This window comes from Hippopotamus amphibius, chromosome 1 (assembly GCF_030028045.1).
Source record: "Hippopotamus amphibius kiboko isolate mHipAmp2 chromosome 1, mHipAmp2.hap2, whole genome shotgun sequence".
Taxonomy (NCBI): domain Eukaryota; kingdom Metazoa; phylum Chordata; class Mammalia; order Artiodactyla; family Hippopotamidae; genus Hippopotamus; species Hippopotamus amphibius.
The window spans coordinates 9,551,643-9,576,625 of NC_080186.1; the positions used below are offsets into that span (position 1 = coordinate 9,551,643).

The 24,983-nt window shown below is 54.0% G+C and overlaps 1 protein-coding gene across 10 annotated transcripts in view; it reads right to left on the reverse strand.

The window, feature by feature from the left end:
• Positions 1-20,699, reverse strand: part of DHRS3 (dehydrogenase/reductase 3) — a 42,707-nt gene extending 22,008 nt beyond the window's left edge. For 2 of the 10 annotated variants that reach the window (XM_057696719.1, XM_057696709.1), the window contains exons 1-2: positions 19,416-19,557; positions 18,537-18,686 (exon numbers count right to left, since the gene is read on the reverse strand). In XM_057696719.1, the coding sequence (XP_057552702.1) occupies positions 18,537-18,686; positions 19,416-19,421 (156 nt within the window). In that variant the 5' untranslated portion in view covers positions 19,422-19,557. The other 8 variants (XM_057696745.1, XM_057696780.1, XM_057696762.1 and 5 more) reach the window with 8 other exon arrangements.
• Positions 20,700-24,983: the final 4,284 nt, after the last annotated feature.

Consider the following 24,983-nt stretch of genomic DNA (forward strand, 5'->3'; position numbering starts at 1 on the left):
GGATGAGGAGGGTGTGGGGCGGGTGTGTCCCGGAGGTGCCCGGGTGAGGAGGGGCTTCGCAGGTGGGGGCTCGGGAGGTTAAGGAGGGGCATCGTGTTGGGGACGAGGTTGAGGATGCTGAAGGGGAAGGAGGAGCGAGCAGTGGAGAGGGGCCGGGCCGGGGGCGGGGCGTGGATGGGGAGGGGGCCAGGTTGGGGTCGGGCGCAGTGTGTGTGTGGGGGGGGGGGAGAGGGGCGGGAGTGGGGAAAGGGTCCCCTCCCGCTGCAGGGACCGCCCGCGCTTCCTCCCTCCGCCAAGCGGTAAACAAACGCCGTGATGTCACCCGCGTCGCTGACCTGAGGCTGAACCCGGAGCTGTAAATGAGATGCAAGGTGCCAGCAGCCTCCAGGCCGCGCGGCCTGAGAGCCACACACGCTCCTCCGCGCCGGCCCGAGGTTACCCCAGCTGCACACACGGACAGGATGCTGCAAACGCCACCAGACATTGCAACACGCAGCCAGTCTGCTGGCCGCAGCGTGAACCTTCCCGCCGCCTCCTCGGCCGCCCCCTGGGCAGGCACCGGCCCAGCTGGAGCGCGGCCTCCCTCCTCCGGAGCATCCCCGGGGGCTGGCAGCTTCCACTCATCTGGGGTCAGCCTCTCCACTAGGTACCCCATCCCCTGCCTCCCCAGGGGGCCTCCAAACCCAAGAGCAGGGCCTCGGGGGTCAGCTTTGGGCTTTCTGCCCAACAGATTGGGGAAGTGTCTGCCTTTGTACTCAGCTTTCTGGGAAGCTCATTTCTCTTCAGCGAAGCCGGGGGGCTCTGGAGGCCCTTTTTCCAGGTGGACGCGGATGCCAAAGTGTCCCAGTGGCTGCCCACCAGCCTCTCCCCCACTCCACAGGGCAGGGGGCCACCCTTTCTTCCAGAGAGCGGCCCTGACTGCATACCCTTGGCAGCTCCAGGCTCTGAACTGCCCTTGGGAATGGAGATCCGCCTGGCTGGGGCCAGGCCGGCCAGCACTCTGTTCTGGAGTTGATTTGCTGTGTGGCTTTTGGATGAGTCACTTGGCATCTCTGGGCTTCACCATCTCCCACTGGGGAAGTGGGGAGGGTTGAAATTGGCTTCCCTCTGCTGGTGTGGGGAAGGTCAAAAGTGCAAGAAACCCTCACCAGGCTGTCAGGGCTGGTTAAGAAGCCTCAGGTGCAGGGGCCTGGCCTGATGAGAACTTGGAGCCGCTCCTAGAAATCAGGGCCAGCCCTCTCCTCCCCTCTCTCCAAACCGCCCCCCAAACTCAGCCTTCAGGTTTACTGGGAGAAGCTGGGGTGGTGGGAATATATGGGTAAATAGTCCCCAGGGCCCACACTGGCTCCCCTACTTGGACCCCATTAACTCAAGTCCTTTTAGGAGTTGGCATAACCTAGAATGACCCCAGATCTTTCAAAAGCACCCCAAGAGCCCAGCTCATAGCACCAGAGCCCATCCCGGCTTCCCTGTCACTGAAGGTAATATTTAAATCCCTCTCCCTCACATCGCCCTGTTTTCATGTTTTTACAGCATTTTGTCACGATCTGAAATTTTAATAGTTATTTGCTTGTATGTTGTCTGTCCCCTCCCCCAATGCACACACACACAGCCTAGAATGTAGGGGCGCCATGCGTTGCCAGCACTTGGCTTGGTCATGATGTTCCCTGGGGAATATGGGTGAATGCATGACATCGTTTTGCCTCCCCCGTGAAATGGGTGCTCACATCCCTGGAGGGGACCTTGGGAGGGATAAAGCTGACAACCCAGGCAGCATGGCTGTCACGAGGACCAGCCACGTCACTAGTCGGGCCCGTGAAAAAGGAAAATGTGTGACTGCTGCTTGAAAAAATTCTTGAGAATTTCTCGACGACGACAGCAGGGCACTGACAAGCGCAGGGCCCTTCTGAGCGAGGGGTGGTGTGTGACAGCTTGGCTCGCACACCCAGGAAGCCGGGCAGGGCGATTACACACAGACAGTGCTCAGTAGCAATACCGGGGGCAGAGGTCAGGTGGGGGACTGAATGCAGAGTCTCGGGTCTTCCATGCCTTCCCTGGGCTGCAGGAAACTCGCTCCAACAGAGTCACTCCCTGCTATAGAAGGGACGACACATCCCAGCCAGACAGCTGAGAACGCTAGTTAATTCAGGGCTGTCTCTGCACCCGATGGACATGTGCAAAAAGCAAAAGCAGGCACTACACAGGCATGTTAGATGCAGGGGCAATAGCAGCCGTGTAACGGTCATTGCCATGCTTAGCATTTATTCAGAAGCTCCTCTAAGGTGAGGCCCACAACCCCTTAAGCCTCATTTCCAAAATCCAACAAGCTCTAAAATCCTCTTTTTTCCCCCTTAATTTGACCCATCCATTTAGGCAAGTCTTCAAGGGGCTGTGGACCTGAGCTGGGCATGGCCAGGAAGCGGCTGAGCTGGGACCCTGGCGCCACTTCTGGGAGCCGCTGGCGAAGGTGAGAATATAGCTGTTGTTTTGGGTAAAGAAAGACAGCCTTGTTATGGGGGTAACTCTTTCAGTATCCCCTTCCCACCCCAACCTGAAGTTCAGAGGCCCTTGAGCTGGTGTGTCCCAGGGAAACCTTCAGCTAATTAAGCATTATTTATGGACCGGCCTCCTGAAGACAAGCTTTAAATTACTTGCAGGCTGTGCCAAGGTAACTGTCTATCCTACAGGCTATTAATTAGGAATCGGTTTAATCTCTGCTGACGAAGGTCAGACGCTATGGAGCTGACCCTTCCGGCTGGCTGGCGGTGTGTTATCAGGCTGGGGATCTGGCCCTGGAGGACTGGGGGATTCAGGGGAAGTGACAGGACATTGCAACGGGAAATGACCTGGTCAGCACATCCTGCAAAGTCCAGGATGCTGAGAGCAAAGCCACATGGGCCTCGGCCTGGGAAGCCAGGAGAGGCGGGGTTTCCCTTTAGCACCAGCCCTGCGGAAAGTGGATTTCAGTGGTCCTCAGTGAGTACCTCATCCCTCCAACATCAGAGAATTCTGCCAGAAGTTCTGGCTTCCCTCACCTGCCGTTAACCCAGTCTGGTCATGCACCAGCCACAGAAGGGCTCCCTAGTGCTCGTCTAATCAAGTCCCAGTTCTACCCCACGGCCACCAAGCTCTGGGAGCTCTGCCCTGCGCGTCTCCCACCACTCTCCGCTCACACTTCTGGCCAAGGCCAGACTCTCTCATCTCCCATTTGCCAGACATGCTCTTCCCCTCTGCCTGGAATGTTCTCCTTCTGTGGCCTCCACCTCATCCCTGATGCCTCACCACAGACCCTGGTCCTAGCCATTGCCAGCCTTCCTTTCCCAGAAGCTGGACTGGCTACCTGCATTCAGATCCCATGACTGTGTGTGCTATTAGGCAAGTAATTAACCTCTGTGAGCCTTAGTTTTCTCATTTTTAAAATGGGGACAGTCATAGTTCTTCCCTCACGTTTGCTCCGAGGAGCACATCAGATTGTCTGTGAAAATCACTTAATGTGTAGGAAGAGCTCTATTAACAATGGCACAGAATGACTGGAAACCCTGCCCTGTGCTCAGAGCTGCATCTCACTCCATCCGAGTACCCATCACACGGTCACGTCACTGAGAGCCATGGGTCCGTTTTCCCAGCTAGACTGAGGATGGGACCTGGAACACTGTGTGTTTCTCCCCAGCAATGCCCACCTGGTCCCTGTGACCTGGGAGAGCCCCCTGCACACCCTTTGGTACTATCAAATTTACCCCCATAAGAAGCCTTCCGGGATGACCCAGAGTTTTCTTTTCTGGGGAGCAGCTGCCAAGCCAGCATGGGGTTAATTCAGGTCCCCTGTTGCTGCTTTGCTCTCCAAGGACAAACCCTACAGACGACACTCACTCTACTGCCAGAGCCACAGTACCAGCCACTCTGCGGCAGGGACTGTGACATCTTCCATACCTGGTGACTCTGGGTGGCACCTGGAACACAGTTTTGCATTCAGCAGGTGTTCAGGCCAGATCCAACCAGCATTTTCTGAGTCCCTGGCCGGCATGTTTAACAGTCTTCTGGAATCCTCCCAATGGCCTTGGGAGGTTGGGACTGGCATTGTCACATTATAGATGAGAAAACCAAGGCTCAGAGAGTGTGGCCAGCAGAATAATGGCCTCCCCTAGGACACCCATGTCCTAATTCCCAGAACCTGTGAATATGTTAACTTACATGGGAAGGGGGGTTTAAGGTTGCAGATGGAATTAAGTTTGCTAATCAACTGACTTTAAAATAGAAAGACTGTCTTGGATTATCCAGGTGAGCCCAGTGTAATAACAAGGGGTTGGAGAAGTGGCAGGAGACAGGAGAGAGGGAGATGTGACCATGGAAGCCGGGTCAGGGTGATGTAATGCTGCTGGCTTTGAGGATGGAGGCAGAGGCCACGGGCCAAGGAATGTGGCCAGCTTCTAGCAGCTGGAAGGGGCAAAGAAATGGATTCTTCCCTCGAGCCTCCAGAGGGAACATAGCCCTGACACCTTGATTTTAGCCCAGTGAGACTGTGTTGGACTTCTGACCTCCAGAACTGTGAGAGAATAAACATGTGCTGTTTTAAGCCACGGAGTGTGTGGTGTGTGTTAGGGCAGCCACGGGAAGCTCAGGTGAAGAGCTGGGACTGAAACCTGAGCCTGTCTCTCCAATGTCTGTGGGCTCTCAGTGGCACAGTGGCCCCTCTCCACTCCAACCTGTCAGCATCAGTTAAAACACACCCTCTGTCATAAAGATATGCCCCAGAGGCTTTTCTAGAGAGTGCACGAGAGGGGTTGCAGAGACGGTCAGACATGACCCATAGCCTCACCCAGCATGGCCAGGACTTTCCATACAGCAACTCATTGAGATCTCATTTTGCAGATGAGGAAACTGAGGCTCAGAGACGTCTAGTAACTTGCCTAAGGCCACTCAGCATGTGAGTGGAAGAGCCAGCGGATGAATTTTGGCTTGTTGACGCCTGAGCTCAAAATCTGAATCACAATTGTATACTGGCTCCTTAAGAAAGAAACAAAACTAAACATGGGTGCGTGTACATACACACACACAAATACATACACACCTGCTGACTTGAAAGCTCAAGAGGTGGCCTCCAAACCAGGACAACTGGTCACCCAGCCGAGGAGGCATGAGCCCTGAGGGCACACTGTGTTCCCAGCCCACACTGCCCTGTACCCCTGGTGGGCCTGGAGGACCCCTGCTGCCTCTGCCATGGGTTCACGGGGAAGTGGTCTGGAGAGGTGAGGCGAGACTGCCCCCTTTGCTAAGAGAGACATGAGGACATGGATGTGGGAGCCAAAGGTGGCCTGACTCCACGTGGGTGTGTCTGGCAGGACTGCCTGCCTGCAGGAAGGTCACGCTGCCCTTTGTGGTCACGCTGGTCCCAGCTCCCCATGATGACCTGCTACAGGGCCTGGGAGAGGTCAGAGCAGGCTGGGCTGGCCAGCTAGGCTTGACTGTGTCCCCCAGGCCCTGGGAGATCTAGAGGCACCCAGAGACTCTTCCTCCCACCTTGGAAGGACCCTGCATCACAGAGGTGGCTTCTCACACCCAGGGAAGCGTCAGTATTAACAGTGACCTAGCAAAGGGGCTACCTTTACTATCCTATCCATGTGGCCTTAAACCTTCTAGAAAAGGTTACAAAGAAAGTCTGTGGACAACCTGCTGGACCACCTTACGTGGCTGCTCAAGTTGCCTCTATGAAGTACAGACTCCCTGAGGGCAGACAGGTTTCAGCTCAAGCTGGAAAAGTCTATTCTATCTTTTATATTGGTGTCCGTAAATGACCTGATAAGGTCTGCAGGACTAGAACTGGGAGGACTGGCTAAGAGATACCTGGAGCTCCTGGAAGTTTCTGCCTGAGATGACAAGACCCGATTGGTCCTTCTACAAGAAGGAGTACTAGATGTCCACTCCTGTCCCCCTTGCTCCCAATAACAGCAGCCCAGTATCCCCCACGGGAGCCCACCTCCCCATTCTCACACACTGTGGCTTGGCTGGAGCTGGTACACTCCTGGCTCAGAATCAGGCCTGAGACCCACAGCCGGCTAACCAGGGATTGCACCATTGCTAATGACTGCTTCAGCCCAACCCGGTCACAGCCAGGGAGACTCAACTCTGGACCCTCTGGAAATGCTGGGGGGTGGACACTGGTCTGCCCACTCCCCACTCAACTGGGAGCTGGGGGGGGGTGGTTTAAGGCAGCAAGGGGCAGATGTGAGCAGTCGCATGGTGGGGAGAGCCTGCCTCAGGGGACACTGAGTCCTGACAACACTGTTTGAGCCCCGGGAGACAGGCCAGGAGTTAGACCTACCCAGCGACCTTCTGGTCACCCGAGCAATAAACCAAGCTGAAGGACACCTCCAGACTCACCACCGGAAAAGCTGTACTTAACATTTTTTGACCCATTTAGACTCCCGGCGGCTAAAAGCACGCGCAGCACTGACTCTGCTTGGTGCTGTCAATGTGATCTATTCTGTTCTGTAGAATGATTAACTGAGAGGCAACAAAACTCACTGGTTCAAGAGCAGTCGCCCTGGGTTCAAATCCCACTTGGTCACTCACAAGCTGTGTGATCTTGTTATTGACCCTTGGAATCTTGACCAGTGAAAAGAGGATGGGGACTTCCCTGGTGGCGCAGTGGTTAAGAATTCACCTGCCAACGCAGGGGACACGGGTTTGAGCCCTGGTCTGGGACGATCCCACATGCCTTGGAGCAACTAAGCCTGTGCACCACAACTACTGAGCCTGCGTGCTGTAACTACTGAAGCCCCCACAGCTACAGCCCATGCGCTGCAACAAGAGAAGCCACCGCAGTGAGAAGCCCACGCACCTCAACAAAGAGTAGCCCCTGCTCTATGCAACTAGAAAAAGCCCGTGTGCAGCAGCAAAGACCCAATGCAGCCAAAAAAAAAAAAGGGGGGGGATGATAACAGTACCCACACTGGAGCTCACTGTGGGGTATAAGTGACTTTATTACATGTCAAGTGCTGGCACATACTATCAATAGGTGCTCAGTAGACACGGGCTCTAACTAGCTATGACAGGTCAGTCATGCCTTCACTCAGGCAACGAACATTTATTAAGCGCCTACTGTGTGCCAGATACTGTGCCAGGTGCCTAGGACCCTTGGTGAGTAAGAGGACACGCCCCTGCCTCCCAAGGAGCTCAGTCTTTTGGAGAAGATACATGCAGCCACAAGCATGGGGAGTTGCCATGGTAACCCATGACTTTGGCCTCACCACCGCCCAACCCTGACCAATTGAGCCACTTGGACACAGAGGTGAAAATGACTCATGGGGAAGCTGGGTGGCTGTCTGGGGAGTGGGCAGCTGGGACCACAGCAGAGGCCCAGCCCTTGACCAGCCTCCGTGCCTGGGCTGGAGAAGGGCCTGCACTGGACCAGCCCCTGTCCACGAGGAACGGGACCATCGGCGTCCAGTGGCAGGAGGGAAGATGCCAGGCTCTGAGCCCTCTCTGTGGGGAGAGTGATTCCTTTTACTGATTTCTAGAAAAGGTTAAGAACTAAAATTCCCAAGTGGCAGGGGCAGAATTCTCCCTTTCCTGCCGAATCCCAGGACCAGGGTGATCTTTCGCCCCTGTGCCCAGCAGAGCATCTGGTCCAATAAGCAAAGAGGGAGGAGCCAGGGCTGGGAGGTGCCCACTGTACTCCCCACCCCCACCCCGACCAGAAGGAGCCATCGTTTCTTGCGAACACTCTGGTGCTGAGCTAGGAGGTTTACCTAAGTTGTTTCACCGAATCTTCATACTTTCGTTTTTCTGATGGGGGAAGCCCAGAGAGATGGTTACTTGTCCAAGGTCACACAGCAGGTTGCTGGGAGGCCTCCTAGGATTTAAGGGATTAGGAACGGGTTCCCAGTGGCCCTGGCAGGCATTATTAATTGCAAGAGTGCTCTGGCCGGTGGGCTGGCCTCTACTACTTGAAAGACCTCAGTGGCTGTGACATTGCCCACGGGCCAGCCCTGGCTTTGGGGCTGGGGTGGCCAAGTCACATTCTCCCAGGACTGGGAGCTAAATGTGGGCCGGGTTCCCTTCGGGAGGCTGTCTCAGTCCTGGTTGAGTAATTAGGGCTTCTAACTCAGGGGCTGCCTAGTGGTGGCAGAAGGAACCTGGCTTAGGGCTGAGCAGTACTTGCGGTTCCACACGCCTGGGGTAGAAGTGCGGGGCCCTCTTGTGAGGGGCAAAGGCACAGGCTAAGGAGAAGGATGCTTCAGTCCACAAGCTTCTCCACCTTGGAGTAAAGAGCCAAAAGTTGAGGACCCAACAAGCTGACACTCAGTAGATCCAAGCAGGGAGCACCTGAGGAGAGGAGTATACCCTAAGTAATTTCCTAGAACACTTACTTTCAAGACTTTTTTTCTTTTTTTCTTCTCTTTGAAGTAATGGCATTCTTTCAAAATGCACACAATAATCTTATGCAGATTTCTAAGCTTAAAGACCTAAGTGAAGCTGATCTAGTTAAATGGAGGTGCGGGCCTCTCGGAACCCTTATCTGCTCCACCTCCCATGGGGTCCCACCTACTTGGAACCCTTTGGGTGCTCTGGAACCCAGTGTGAAAACTTGGCCCTAGAACCTCAACTGGTGTTGGGGTTTGCCTTGGGGCTGTTGGGCCTCAGATGGGCCAGAGGTCTGTAGAAGAATGACCTGCAGATAGGAGACAGTTATCTGTGAACACTTCCCAGGAGTATGTTTCAGGGTGGACAAAATAATCATATGGTTCATTGCTTAAAATGCTTTTCTAACCACTTTCCTGAAAGGCCACTGAAAAGAGAATTCAAGATCGAATTCCCCAAAGCAGGGTGTGGCCGGCAGAGTCAGGAAGGCTTGGGCCCAGTGGCCTTTGCCAGGCTGACTCCTGTTGGCATTAAGCACGACCAGGACACAAATCTGTACTGTCCACTCTGGTTTGACCTTGGCTTTGGGTCGCAGGACCCCAGAGTCTCCTGCCTCTGACATAAGCTCCAGTCCTGGGCCCTGAATCTGAGCCTAAAGGAGTTGGATGGGTTTTGACTGGATCTAGTCCAAAGCGTCTTAACCTGGTGTCTGGGACAGGCATCAGGGGGGGACCCAAGGACCCCTTAAAACTGTAAAACTCTGTCTCTGTGCATTCTTCTCGAGACAAAGTTAATACTTTCTCCAGATCCTCAAAGGGCTCCACAACCAGCAAAAGATTAAGACTTACTGCAAACCCTTCAGTTGCCACCTCTTTTCAAGAAGTCTTCTAAGATTTCCTTAATTTACAGTGATCTCTCCCTTCTCTGAATTATCAAAGCTCTCCGTCACTTGGGAGGATCCAGCTTGGCAACCTCAGGTTTAGCTGGAAGGAGTGGGAACTCACTCATTCCTCAAAGCTGGCTTCCAGCTAGAGGTGCCACCCTGGTTGTAAAGGAATGAAATACAACTGTGCTGTTTCCCTGCTTATCAGTTAGTTGTTCAAAGCAAACCCTGATAACCAGTGACTACCTTAATCCTTTGGCAAGCCTCCCACTCATTGTATGCAAATACTGCTGCTCTGTGCTTAAAAAAATGTCCTGGTGAAGGCAAACTTAACTACATCCTGTTGACTCTTGGACTGCTCATCAATCCTCTTTCCAGAACCCTCTGTGTACGAGGTAGGCCCCATTATTAAACAGCTTGTCTCTTGACCTCTCCATAACCCTGACTGGGGTGGGCCAGGCCAGGCTGATATTATTTGACCCATGGGGAAAGGGCCTACTTTTGAAGCTAAAATCCTTGGTTTGAAATCTGCCTTAGGCCAAGCGTCCTCGGCAACTCACTTCATTTGCATCTTAGAACAGGGCTGCTGATCTCCACTGTGGAAAACAAGATGGAGTTTTCTCAAAAAACCGAAAAACAGAACTACCGTATCACCCAGCAATTCCACTCCTGAGTATATATATCTGAAAAAAAGCCAAAACCACGACTTCGAAAAGGTACATGCACCCCGATGTTCATAGCAGCATTATTTACAATTGCCAAGATATGGAAGCAACCTGAGTGTCCATCAACAGATGAACGGATAAGGAAGATGTGGTATATATGCAATGGAATACTACTCAGCCATAAAGAATGAAATTTTGCCATTTGCAGCAACATGGATGGACTTGGAGGGCATTATGCTAAGTGAAATGTCAGAGAAAGACAAATACTGTATGATATCCCTTATATGTGGAATCTAAAAAATACCACAAACTAGCGAATATAACAAAAAAGAAGCAGACTCACAGACATAGAGAACAAGCTAGTGGTTTCCAGTGGGGGGTGGGGGGTGCAATGTGGGGATGGGAGACTGGGAGATACAAGCTACTGAGTATGATAGGCTCAAGGATTATCGCACCACATGGGGAATGGAGCCAACATTTTGTAATAACTGTCCATGGAAAGTAATCTTTAAAAATTGTGTAGGGGACCTCCCTGGTAGTGCAGGAGCTCACACGCCTCGCTCCCAACGCAGGGGGCCTGGGTGCCATGCCTGGTCAGGGCACTAGATCCCACATGCATGCTGCAAGTAAGAGCTCACATGCCACAAGTGAAGAGCCAGGGAGCCGCAGCCAATAAACAAATATTTTTTAAAAAAATTATATAAAAATTAAAAAAAAATTTTTTTAATTGGGAAAAAAAAAAGCGATGGGCTGCTGATCACACCTGCCTGTGGCCCCGGGCAAGACAGCGAATGTGAAAAATCACTGTGCAGTCCTGTAGGCTACTCAGTCATGTAGGGTGTGGACCAATGTCACATGCGGTATGAGGAGCCCAAGGAAGCTGTCAGCATCCAGTTCAGGTCTAAGTTGTGACTGATGATCAGAATGAAGGATGTGAACACGGGGCCTGGCCTGCACCCTCCCTCTTCCTCCTCCTCTCCTCTCTCTAGCACCCTGAAAAACCTGGACAAAGGAATGACCCAGCTGCTGAAGGACCCCCGTGAGGTCAGGCTGAGAAGGGTCATCTTTTAATTTTTCAGCATTGGTTGACTGATGCTGGCGGCCTCTCTTCCTCCTGGCCCCTGACTCTGTCTGGGTCACTGTCCTCACTGACATGACTCTGGTAATGATGATTCACAGAATCTAAGGGGTGGAAGGGACCCGGGTGGTCGTCCAGAACCCAACCTCTCCTGAGGCAGAAATCCACAGTCTCCTCACTGCAGCCTGCTGCCTGCAGAAAAGCTCCACAGGGCGGGAAGGTGCTCCTGGCCCAGGGCCCCAGCCTCATGCGGCCCTCCCTCCACCCACAAGGCGGTGGATACCGTCTCCAGCCCCTGAAGCAGTCAACCAAACGCTCATGGATTTGCCACCCCACCTAAGTCACGGCATCTTGTCCTTGTCACCCAGAGCCTGCTCCCTGGGCGCCCTCCAGTTGCTCAAGGACCCTCTCAAAGTGTTGCCCAATACTAACCACAACACTCCCAAGCTCCTTGGACAAAGTGGAACCGAAAAGTGTCTCCTTTGCTCTGGGCACCAGTACAGTTGCTTTTATCTTCTTTTTAGAGGGAGTTAATTTTTGTTACCATTAAATCATCTTGCTGGAGCGGACTCCTCTTTCCAAAGTGTCAGGGGCTTGATCTGGAGACTGTCATCGCACCAGGACGTAAGTGCCACCAATGTGGTTCCCTGTGGCAGCTCCAAGCCTAGCTGACTGAATTGATGCACGAATCTGACATAGTCACAATTCTCCCAGAGCCATGTCACCCTTAAGTTGGTCGGCATTATTTCACACAATGTGTCATCAAGAACAGATCACGACTTGCCCAGCGCGGGTCTGTCTCCCCAGCAGACTCCAAGCCTTGGGTCCCGGACGACTCACACCCACCCCTCCAGGGGCACACCAGACCGCCCAGATCCCCCTTCAGCCCACCCACTTCCATTTGACTCAAGATATCAGAGGAGACCGGCAGTGTCTTCTAAGATCCAAGTGCAGGGGACTTCCCTGGCTGTCCAGCGGTTAGGACTCTTGCTTCCACTGCAGGGGTTCTATCCCTGGTCAGGCACTAAGTTCCCACCTGCCGCGCCCCGGACAAAACAAAAAAATTTAGGTGCAAAGCTGAGAACAGGCCCAAAGCTTTGGAATGCTCTCAGAAGGGGGGCCCAGCAAGTCTGCTGCCATGATCTTCCGTGGTTTTAGGGGAACCACAGAGGCACCCCAACCCCTCTCCTGCCCCAGGCCTGACCACTCCCCCCTTCCCCCCTGCCCCCCAGGTGATCTAGCCAAGACTTAGGTTAGATCATGTCACTTCCCTTCTCAGAACCTTCCAACAGCTCCCAGCTTCACTTGAAGCCAAAGTGAAGGCCGGTTCTAGAGATTGCTGGACCACACCTGCCCTGCCCTGCCACCTCGACCTGCCCCTGCACTGCTCCCCATTTCCTGCCCTGCTCCCCCACCGCCCCCCTGCCCCCCCACCGCCCCCCTGCCCTGGGCTCCCTCCCACCCCCTGCCCTGCTCCCCGCACTGCCGCCCTCTTCCTCTCATACCCTCCCTTACTCTGCGCCAGCCACACCGGCCTCCTCACAGGTCCCCACATGTCCCAGGGACATCCTCTCCTCCGAGCCCCCCACTCTTCCCCCTGCCTGGAACGCTGCTCCCTCCGTTCCCGCCAGGTCCTCTTCTGTCCGCTTTGCCTCATTTGTTTTCTCCTGCGCACTTAGATCCTTACCGCGATCTATTTTCCGTATCCTGTTTACCTGTCTCCCTCACCAAACTGTGGGCTCTCCATGGGTGGGGACTGTTGTCTGCTTTGCTCCCTGCTGCATCTCTGTGCCTAGAACAGTGCCGGGCACACCGAGGACACCATAGATTTGTTGTACAGACGAATGAGTTCCCACCAACCACTCATTTGCTACACTGATCTGGTATGTGGCACTCTCTTTTTGAGGATCCAGTACTCTAAGACGTCACTCATTTTAAGGGACCTCACTCATCCCTCCGCAGACGGGCGTGCATTTGGGAATGCTGGCCTCTAAACAGATTTGCATGTCTCCTTTTCATTTGGCTTCAGCTCTCTCCTGACCTTCGTGGTTCATCCGAATAATATGTTTCAAATGTTTCCCTTTCAAATATCTTATATACTTGGTGTATTTTTTAGGTTGCGTCTTCTGAAGGCAGCAAGCATCTTACACCATTCTAGGTGTGGTCGTGTTTCTGCTGGAGGATACAGAAGAATAGGCTGGGGCTGGAATCCTTCCTGCACTGGTGCCCAGAACTAAGTGGGATTTTGAGGGTGGCAGATTGGGATAAGGGCTCCAGGGACGGGTTGTAGTGATTGCAACAACCAGATCTCTTTCCTGGTGGGGAAAGGATGGCTAATGGCTCCCTTCTCATCAATACGCTGAGATCATGTTCTCAAAGTGATAAGAATCATTTTCTCAACAAATCACAAGAGAAAGTAACTGTCATGATAAAGAGATTGGAAGGGCTCTGTGGCCCAGGCTCTGACAAGCAGAGAGTTCAGAAGAGCTTGGAGTCTGCACAAGAATGAACAGATGGGCAGGTGGACATATGATGGACTCAGGGTCAGTATTTCTAGGTTTAGCGAGCATTCTCTGATTTTAGGATAAACACTGGAAGTTCCGCTTGACATGCTAATTGGGAAACTTGGGCCCTTCGTTCCCTTGAAAGCTACAAATTGAAAACACTAACATCTTCTGCAAGAGTTGAAATAAATCTCGGCAGCTGGCTATCTGGTGGCTGTTAAGGGAGTTTAGAAATGGGTGTGGGGCCTCCTGCAGACGGAGAGTATATTTTCCGGCTCTGAGTTGCTTCTTTTTCATTCAGTGGGATCTGATAGGTAGCAAGAAAGGCTGAGATCTGCAGAGATTAGGACAAATGTCTTTTGCAGAGAGCTTGGCACACAGCTGCTTTCCTGGGATGGCTGAGCCCCAATATGAGAATTTTAGAGCATGCCGGGATCTGAGGGCTCGTTGCATCCCCTCTCATTTTATGGGTGTGCTTCTTAGCTGCAGCCTGGAGAAGCGAGCGACTTTTCCAGGGTTGTAGCAAAGTCAGGTCTAGAACCCAGGTGAGCCCAGTCACAGGGGGCGTGGCCCCAGATGTGGGCACCTTCGTTCCCCAGGGGAAGCGGGTGGGGCAGTAAAAGGGAGGCGTTTGTCTACTCAGGTGACAGTCCAAATTGTAAAGCCCATTGTTTGAAACCCAAGGACCAGATGCTGCAAGCTGAAAGAATTTTCCTAGATGCTACAGGCAGGACAGGTAGCCTACTTTCTTGCTCCCAGGCTGCATCAAATGAGAACCTGGTACTTTCCCTAGACGTTCCCAGCAAAGGCTGCATTCAGGGTGAGGACGGGGGAGGTGAGCCACTGCTGTCTTCCATGCCACCCCGGCTCTGTGACTTTCACGATATGTCAGTTGTTTAATGCAGCTATTTTGGCCTGATGACTCTGGGTCCCAAGATTACCTGCCTGGACCCTTCTCCCCTCTTTCTCCTTTTTCCTATTCTCATCAGTACTGGCCTAATTCAGAGTCTGAGATACAAACTGCTTACTTCCCCGATCCCTAACCCACTCTTTGTAACTTTCCTTCATTGCCTTTGGCCCAGTTCCAGCCAGGTACATAGTCTTTGGTCGGTGGTTCCTTGAATCTGGTCTGGTTACCCTTCCCCCATGCATTCTGGTTGAAACTCTTGACCTTCTTTAAGATTCACTCAAATGCCACCTCCTTCATGAAGGCCTTCCATGCTCCCTTGTCACAGAGTAATTGCTCTGGGCTTCTTCTGCTTAGTCCCCACCCCCCAATTCATGTCTACCTGGGACCTCAGAATGTGACTTTATTTGCAAATAGGGTCTTTGAAAATGTAATTAGTTAAGGATCTCAAGATGAGGTCATACTGGATTTAGTTAGTGTGGGCTCTAAATCCAATGATGGATGTCCTTATGAGAAGAGAGGATGCAGAGACACAGAGAGACAGAGAAGACAGCTAGGTGAAGATGGAGGCAGAGATGAGAGTGGCACTGCCACAAGCCGAGGAACACCAGTCAGGAGCCACCAGGAGTTGGAAGGGGCAAGGAAGGATCCTCTTGTAGAGTCTTTGGAGGGAGTGGGGGCCTGCCAACACTTCGATTTCAGATTTCCGGCCTCCAGAACTGTGAGAGAATACATTTCTATTGCTGCAAGCCACCAAGTTAGTGGTCATTTGTCATGGTGGCCACAGGAAACCAATACACACTATCATTTGTGTGACTGTAAGCACCTGGCCATGTCTCTGCCCCTCTCTAGGCCCAGAGCTGCATCAAGCACCTGACAGACCTCTCAGGCAGGTTTGCTGGACTAGGTCTCCCAGAGATGGCTGTCAAGGGATAGTTGGGTCTGGGCCTGCCCCAGTGCCAGGGTGGGAAGGACATGGGATTTGCTGAATGGATGGTATAGGGAAGAGGATTCACAAATCTATGTGAAGGGCTAATTTCTGGCAAGCTGCTTTAGGAACAGGGCTATGGACCTATGGACTATAAATTCGAAAACAGCAAAGCAGGTGCAACTCAGAGCCAGTTCTCATACTGGCTCCCTGAAATGGAGCTCTACCCCTTCTCCATGGAGGGACTGAGCCCTGGTATGCTGCCCCTGCCTCTATGGTGCTATGGTCATGGCCCAGGGCTCTAATCCAGCCACTTCGCTCCTACTGGACCAGAGGCTGGAACAACCCCAGAAAATACTTCCATACACAAACAGTTCACTTCTCTCCTCCAGGGGACTCCTGCTAAAACCATGTCAAGGTCAAAGACTGGAGGCTGGGCCTGCCACTAGCCCGCCAGGAGCCTTGGCAGGGAAGGGGTAGACCCAAGCTCTGTGAATGCTTTCATGGAGGGAATTCTAGGAGGACAGAGAGAACAGAAAAGGACTGTAGTGAGCAATTACCCAGCAAGAGTCTTCGCCTTACAGACCCGGACCATGACTGGCCCTGCCGCAGTTAACCGAGCACATGGTGGGTAAGCAGAGATATCTCCAGGTGAGGAACTTTCCCACTCCAGGTGCCTTTGTGTTCCTTTAAGAAAAACCCTCCTCTGGGTCACCTTTGTCGCCTAAAGTGCACTACCGCCCACAAATATTGCCAAATCCTGTTTGACTCAAGGTCATTATGGGAAACTGGGTTGTCACGCCCCCCCCAAAAGTAAACAGACCTCTCTTGGACACGCCACCTATTTGCAGAGACTCTGGTTCTCCTCCCTTCTTTCTCTTTAGGGGGCCTTTCCCCTTGGGTCCAGCCTCTACTTCCACCAAGGGGAGGAGAGTCACCAAGGTCCATCGAGGTCACCTGGCTAACTTTGCTGCAGGCTGCGGGTGGTAGCACGCTCCCCAGCTCTCTCCAGCTGCTCCACCCTGAGCTCCCCATCCACACAACTCTCTCAGCCATCTCCCCCAGAGTCCCCGCTCTACAGCACTGGCCCCTTTGTTCCCAAGCCCACTGGCCCCCACACATTCCCAGCTCTAGGGGTGGTCCCGAGGCCCTCTCACTGGGCCCCAGATAAACTCAGGCAAGAAACCTTGACTGCAAATTCCCCGTCATGACAGCGAGTGGAAAGCTCATGAAAAAGTAGCTCCAGTAATGGGTCAGATAATTGCAAGTTACAGGGAGGGCTTTTGGTCATCCTGACTGGTACGAGGAACTGAACCTAGGGTGAATGGCACTGGAAGTTTCATAGGCCCCACGGATCCTGTTTCTGGTGACCTGATACCAATTTAAGACATTTCTCATTGGCCCTGGGTTTATTCTTTGGAAGAAGGTGGCCATTCCAAGTTAGGAGCGGCACCGTTCCCAGTGTACGGACTTGCAGGGTGCTGCTCTACCCCCTCCTCCCTCCCCAATGCCATACACTTCTTTCAATTTAGGCTTGTTTATAGTCAGTCAAGTTTTTCCAGATTGACTCAAAGAGTTCTTCACATGCCTACTGCAGCTAGTTACAAGAGCAGTGAAAGAGACCCAGGACTTGGGCCAGCTGGAAGAGCCAGAAGAAAGTTTCTGTGGGATGCAGACAGCTAAGGAATGACAATTACACGCGATTGTCCCAAACCCTACCTCGCCCTGCAGGGGCACCCTCATCTGCCCCCCCATCCACAAAGGAGGCAGTACACCAAGGAAATGAAACTGCTGAGAACAACTTTAGCTTCTCCTTTTTTGGTGCGTCCAAGGGTTAAAAACACTTCCCAACTCCCCTTCCAACTGCAAGGTCAAGCAGCTGTCCAAACCACCCAAGGAGAAGCAGGAGCCCGGGACGGCCGACCCCAGCTAACTCAGCCCCCAACCTACAACCGCACCGCCCCCCCCCCCCCCCCCCCGGCCCCCGCAAGACGCCATCCGGGGAAGGAAGAGTTAATGGGCAATCTGCTTTGGCTGATAGCTTAGGCTCCAAAGTTCAGTCCCAGTCAGAGCCACCCCGGAGGAATTGTAAATCTCAGGGCAGTATTTAACAAAACAAAAGCAACCTGGAATTACATGCAGGTTTGGTTTTCTACAGCACATATTTACTTAATCCCCTAGGTATGTGGCTCCACGTCAGATCAGCTGGCTTTGCCGGCTCTCTCACCCCCCTCGCTCACAACAGTTTAAATTTCAAACTAATTCCCTGTTTTTGCTCTTCCTCTTCACAGGGCTGGCTGGAGACAGCCCAGCCTGCTGGCCTCAAATCTCTCTCTCTATTGCTCTAGTCACCGGGTGAGTCAGCCTGGCTTGGGTCGGAGTTGGGTGACAGCTGGCTCACCCTCCCCACTCTTGGGCACCAGGTCTGGGAAAACTGGAGGAAGAGGTGCTGGGACTACCAAAAAGTTAAAGGCAGAGCTCTGGTGTTGGGGAGGAGCGTGGGTTTCGCCACAGTGCCACCTCTCCCCTTAATGGGGAGGGATCCCCTCTGGGGCTTATCTGGGTGGGGTGCAGAGGCAGCACTGAAGTGAGAACAAGGGCTCTTTATCAGCTGCCGGTAACCCCTGTCTCCTCCTTCCAGATTTCCAAATACCCGGGCCTCCACTGAGTGCCTATCCGGCTAGGCTAGACATCCACCACCGCCTCCCCCTTTTCAAACCCAAACCAAGTATCCCCTCTTTTCCTGCCTCCAGAGCTGCAGCCGCCCAGGTGTGGGCTGGGAAGCCGGTTGCCAAGGAAAATACGAAGCGCCAGCTAACAGGCGGCTCCCAGCTCTACCCAGGAGCGCACACACCCCGCACTCCCCAGGGTGGCGGCAAAAGAGGGAAAGGCAAGGGGGAAAACACATCACCTTCCTTTGGGAGGGAGGAATGTGGGAAATGGGTGGGTCTGCTACGTTTCGAGGTGGGGGTGAACAGGCAGCCCCAGATCCCAAAGGAGCGGGTCAGCTCCGGACCTGCCAAAAAAAGACTGTCGGGTGCCCGAGAAACGTACAAGGTGAAACTGACTAGCTCAGCACTCAAGGGTGGCGCAGAGAAGTAGGGTGGCCGGCGACTTTCAGACTCTGGGCGCGGGTTCCGGCAGCGGCAGCAGGTGGGCGCACCCCCTCGCCTTCCGCCCCCACCCCCTGGAGTCGCGGCGTCCCGGTACCTTTCTGGCGCCGCGTTCTGCGAACTCGCGAGCCAGCTGGCGCCCGATGCCTCTCCCGCCGCCGGTGATGAGGACGTTCTCCCGCGACAGGTCCCGCAGCTTGGCGGGCAGCACCAGTCCGACGGCAGCCTTCACCACCAGATAGATCATCTGCAGAGGGAACACCACCAGCGCGCCCAGCCATTTCCACACCATCCTCCGCGCCGCGGAGCCGGGCGGAGGGGGTGGCGAAACTCCCCGGACCGAACAAAACAGGACTTAAAAAAAAGAAAAACACCCCCAAACAATAATAAATAAACCGAATAAAGGGCAGAGACGCGTCCCACCTGGCCACTCTTGAAATAACCTCTTCCCAAATGCAAAGCAAGCACCGGGTGAGAAAAAGGGGGAGGAGGGGGAGATAAATCCTCGGGAGGAGAAAAAGCGTCTCAGAAGGTTGGGACAGTAAGAGGGTTGAAGGGGAAGCCGGAGGTGGAAAGTTCTAACAAGAACTTTCTTGCCCCAGCAGCCGTTTCGGCTGGGGAATTCTCAGGTAATGTTTACAGGCTGACAGAGGAGTTTAGGCAGGGGAAGAAAAAAAAAAAAAAAAAAAAGGCACCAACCACACGCGCGCACCCTGCTACGGTCCCGCGGTTTCAAAGTGCAAGATTAAAAAAAAAAAAAAAAAAAAAGCCGTTTCCAAATTGTAGCGCCCCCCCCCCCGCCCCCCCTTCGCCAGAAAAAAAAAGTAGTGGGGGGGAAGTGCTTGGAGCTCCCAATTTCAGCCCGCGAAAGTCTCCCGACTCATTGCTATTCTTGGGCTCAGGAAATTGCTTAAACGCGATCTGATTGCCAGCAACGTGCAGGAGAAGTGGGGGGTCCGGGTGTCAGTTTCTTTACGTGCATGGCTCGCCCTCGCGCGCGCCCGCTCTCTCCGGCTCCCTCCCTCCCTCTCTCTTCCAGCGGAGGCTGGGAGTTGCCGCCCGATCCGGCTCCCTCTCTCTCTCCCTTGTTAGCATTTATTGCCTGCTTTTTGTCCTTTCCAACTTGGAGAGGGCCCGGGTGCGTAGCGCGGTGGATCGGGACGCTCGGCTCTGCGGCCGCCTTATGCATTCGTTCCCGGAGCAGCCGCGGCTCCGAGCGAGAGGGCGGCCCTTCCCCCCCCCCCATTTTTTTAATACCCCATTAAGTCTGATTGACAGTTAAAGTTGTTCCGAGGCTTCACTACCGTTCCTCCGAGTGGCTGCCGCGGCCTCCCCTCCCCCTGCGCTGCGGCGGGGCGCGCGCGCGGGCGCGCACACGGGCTCGCTGCGACTCCCCTCTGCCGGGCCGGCTCCCCTCGCTGCAAGCCGGGGCTTGCCGGCCGTGTCCCCGAGGGCTCGCCGCAGTAACTCGCACACGCTGGAACCGACTCCTGCGAACCAGCTCCCTCCTCGAGACATTCCTCCCGGCCCGGGACGCGGTCTCCCCGAGCAGGGGAGCCTGCGGGCCAGGTGACCGCCCCCGCGTGCGGGGCAGGCCCGGGGGAGCTCGCACTTGTCTTGATCCATCAGGTGGCCCAGGGTTTATTTCAGGTCATTTGATCATCCCCTGCTTCCAGGTAGGACCAGGAAGCCACTTCTGAACCTTGCCCAGATGCCTCCTGCCTTCACTTCCACGGCACTTTCTAAGTCTGCGCCGGGTCTGTCACGTTGCTGCGGGGAAACAGCTGGGGAGCGGGGTTTTGCTTTGAGGGGTGCGGGGTGGGCAGGGTAAAGGAACCTCTGCCCCCAAGGTGCCAATAAAATCCCCGTAAGATTAGCTGGGAGCATATTTATTGCGCATCTGGGCTAGAATTACCTTGACTGACAGCAATTTCCTTAATAACAAACGCCTGTAAACAAAACGTGCTAAACCCAGGCACGCCATCCCCCCCCCACCCCCCCTTGCTGTGCAGGCGGCGACTTCTCTCTTTGGGTGTCCCTGAGCTGCCCTGGTGGGGCACCCACCTTGTCACCTCCTGCTTTCCCCCAACAAGAACGTCTCCCCTGCTGGAGGGTGGGACCCAGCTGTTCAGAGTTGTCTGTTGCAGGAAGTCTGGGAGGTGAGTCACTAAAAGGCAGCCCCAGTTAAAAGTGCTGATGGGACTTGCCGCCTGCTGCCCCTGATGGTCCCAGGCCTGGAGGAGAGAGGGTGAGCCAGAGAGCTGCCCTGTAATCTGGGGCAGCAGTTCTCCAGTGAGAGGCTTGTTCAGACGAGGAGTGCTGGGCCTCACCCCCAGACCTTCTGATTCAGCAGGGCTGGGTGTGCTGGAATCCCTGCATTTAATATTCTGCTGAGGATTGGCTGGGAAAGTCACTTTGAGAAACGCTGCTTTGGGGAGGGGGTGGCTGGGGTTGAACTCCTCCCTGGGCTGCAAAGACCCTCTAGTTCTGGAGAGAAGTCCTGCAGGCGAGGATCTTCCTTCCGGGTGAATCTGGAAAATCATTATCTGGACCTCTGGAAGAGCAAGAAGGATTTGGTAGAGTGGGGCTGGATGAGAGACTGTCCCACACTGAGGGCTTAGATTCTGAAATTTCATCCTCCCACGGACCTTGCGAGGGGGGTATTATTATCCCCATCTGCCAGGTAGTGCAGGAGGGAGCTATCTGAATCCAGAGACGGGGCTCCTCTTCCCACCCCACCCCACTGTGGCAGGAGGGGAAGAGGGAGGAGGAGGACCAGGCTCCCTCCAAAAGTACACTGAGAGGCCATGGCCTTCACAGACTCCCCGGCCACGGCTAAAGGCAAGACTTCGTCAACGTGAGGGCCTTGTCCCACCTAGGAGGTCTGTAAAAATGGAAAAAAAATCCTAACCCTGGAGAGACAGGCCCTTCCCACCCAGCGGTGGCCGGTGTCTGCTAGGCCTGCCAGGAAGACAACTGGGGAAGTCTGGAGCCGGAACCTGGGCGCGCAGCCTGTGCTCATCTGTTATCCTCGACGCCACCTAGTGGACTGCATGTGACACTGCGCCTCCAAGCGACCCGAGCCTCCAGCCTCCTGTGTTCCTGCTACCCTACCTGCTAATCCTTTTTCCTTCAGGCTTTTCTCCCCACCTAAGGTTAACACTCCAAGCCTAAAAGGGCTCGCAAGGATCACAGCTCCACTTCCGCACACACCCGCTGCTGTGTGGGGTAGGAAATTGAAGCACAGGGATGTGAAGCAACTTATAAATCCAGCAGCATGTCCACCTAAGTCCCCTGATCCTCACCGGCTGCCCAGCTCTGTTCAGTTGCCAGACCAGCTGGGTGACCACTACGTTCCACTTATATGTGCCGTGGATGTGAGTTTGAGTGGGAAGCGGGTTGAGAACCCAAATTAACCTTCAGCATATGAGGCCCTTTACACATATTCTCACTTCATCTCCGTAACCGCCTTTGGGGGTGGGCATCACTGTGCCCATGTAACACCGGACTCAGCGATCTAAGTGGCTCGCTCAAGGCCACACAGGGGGCTCCCCTTGCTTCTCCCAAACATCAAGTGTAGAGTGAAATCACAGTAAAAAGGAACAGTTCAGGCAGCCCTAAGAGGTTTGGGGTTGGACGATGGTTGGGAAATGGACACCTTTATTCTGCTTGTTCCACCTTCAGGATGTGGGTTTTGTGGACCTGGCATCCCGTGAGCCTCGGGCCTCTTCCATCATCAACTGCTCAGAGAGGTGCTGTCTGTCACCTCCTCTATGTCCCTCAAGGTCCCCTGGAAGATGAGGGCAAGGGGGCACCGGGCTGGGGGATGCACAGGCCAGCGGGCTGGCCCAGAGGGTCCCTGTGCCCTGGCTTCAGAGACAACTGCATGGGACACGATCCCTCCCCCTCCTCCCCCACGTCCCCCTACCCGTGTTTTTGGCTCTTGGTACCCCCTCCTCCCTTATTTGGGAGCAGGGGGTGGGGAAATTAACTCCAGGGTGAAGTTTGAAATTTCACATCCCAGCCTGGGTAGCGGGCCCCACAGTTTTCTCCCCGCTCCTGGAAACGTGAAAGGAGCCTTTGTGGGCTTGATGGAGGAGGGAGGTGAGCTGCAGCCTGGAGAACTAACTTTTTCCATGACTCAGCTCTCCCGGTGTGGGGCGGGCATGGGAGGTGCGAGGACCCAGCAGGGCAGGCTGGAGCCACCTCCCAGCCCAGAGCCAGCAGCTTACGGTTAGAGGTGGGCCCCCAAGAGAGCTGCCCCGTGACCCGAAGGGGAACTTGCTGGCCCTGGATGGGTCGCCACGCTGTAGCTGCCCTATTTCCCCAGGGCTGAGTCCCATCTTTTTTTTTTGGCCAGGTTTTTTTTTTTTTTCTTTTGTTTTTTACATTTCAGGTGTACAGCAAAGTGATTCAGTTAATATATATGTATATATGTATATTCTTTTCCGGATTCTTTTTTTTTTACAATTTGATATTTTTTTCTTATTAGTAATGTATATATAGCAAACCCAATCTCCCAGCTCATCCCACCCCAACCCCCCCTCCCCCCAACCACTTTCAGCTTCTTTTCCATTATAGGTTATTACATGATATTGAACATGGTTCCCTATGCTATACAGTAGGTCCTTGTTGTTTATTTCACATATAGTAGCGTGTGTCTGTTAATCCCAAACTCTGAATTTATCCCCGCCCCCACCCCCATTGCACCCCCAGTGCCAAGCACATGAATGCTCTCGGGTAGTCCTTTTACCAGGAACTTTCCTTATCACCATCTCAACTGAGAGTTGGAAAAACAAACAGGTCTCAAGCTTTGCCTTTTACTTATCTGAGGCTTACAGTGTTAAGAAAGTCACTTAAGATCACAGAGCTGAGAGTTGGAGGTGGGATTTGAAACCTGGTCACATGCTCAGCTCTGTCTGCTTTATCCATGGCTGTCATCCAGAATGTGTAGGATGACCTGGGAAGCTTGTCAAAATGCAGATTCTTGGGCAGCCAGCCTAGATGTCCTGAACCAGCATCCTAGGGTGGGAGCCCAGGAATGTGCATGTGGGCCAGTGTTCGAGAACCTCGCAGTGCTGCCTCTCTGTGGGCCCTGGTTATTCACAGCCCCTGCATGACGCCTTCCTTGCCTCTTCCACCCGCAGGCAAGCTCTTCCCTCCTCTGTACTTAGGATGTGTCATGGCCCTGAGCCCTCACCCTCGGGCTGTTCTGGGCTGGTGGCTCCGCAGATACCTAACAAGGAAGAAAACGGAAGCTGGGGTAGGGCATGCCTTCAAGCGGTCAGTCGGTCAACCAACTGTCATGGAGTCTCTCCCTGGGCCACTGCCTGTAGGAACCACGGGGGGTTGGGGGCAAGGCAGGACGGGTCAGAGAGGAGCAGAAGGGCAATGATTCTGGCTTTGGAATTGGACAGCTCTGGTTCAAAGCCCAGTTCTGCACTTCACCCCCTCCCATCTCTGCTTCCTCATTTGAAAGGGAGGATAACAAGGACGGGATTAGCTACTCATAAAATCCCGTAGCAAGAGCTCAGTAAATGCCAGCTCTCCTTTTTACGGGGGCGTGGTGCCTGCTTGCTGAGGAGCTAGTTCTGCTGCTGACAGAGATGCAGGGCTCACGTTATTTGGGTTCTTGGATGGCCCCAGAGCAGGGCTTCTGGCCTCAGCTGGGTACTTCTTCATTTCACCCCGTTACCTTCCACCCCACACCCGCCAACACACCTCCTCCAGGGCCTTTTCTCTGTGGCCGAGTAAACCCCTCTTCATCTTGCAAGGTTTCCTTTAGCTCATGTGGTGTTTTTTCCAGGAAGCCCTTTCCAGCTGCCCCCCAGTCCCTAAAGCCTCCTTCCCCCAGCCGACGCTGGCCCAGGGGTTTCTGGTTTAGGCCCCTGTATTTCCCGGTGCCCCACCCCGCCCAGCACAATGACCCCGCACTGTAACTGCTGGTTTTCTCCGACTCTCACAGCACACTGGGAGCTTCTTGAGGAGGGAAGGGCTGTGCCGGCTTGCTGGGTGTGCATCCTGTGCTGTGAAGCATGGGTTGGTGCCCTGCTGTCCCCATCTTGAAATTGGTCATTTCATCTTTACCCTGGGTTTTGTCACAAAACACAAGGTGACCTGCTGTCCCCCAATGAGGACATTGAGTTGCGGACACAGAACTTTGGGAGGAGAGGCAGTGAAACCTTTCAGATGTGCACCTCCATTCATTCACTCATTCGTTCATCCACTCATTCATTCACTAGATATCTATTGAGCAGTGACTGTGTGCTAGACCCTGCTGTAGATGGAGAGAGAGACAGCAGTGAGAAGGACAGCAAAGCCCGTGCCCTCATGGGGCTGGCATTGCCACACTGCCAAGAGGTGAAGGGTGCCAGGAGGAATATAGGCAGAGCCGGGGACAGAGAGGTGGGGACAGAGGGATGAAGTGGGACACAGGGTGATGAGGGTAGGCGGGGGGCAGAGAGAGATGGGGGTGGGTGGGGACAGAGAGATGGGGCTAGTTGGGCACCAGTTTATGTAGGGTGGCCAGGGAAGCCCTCTCTGA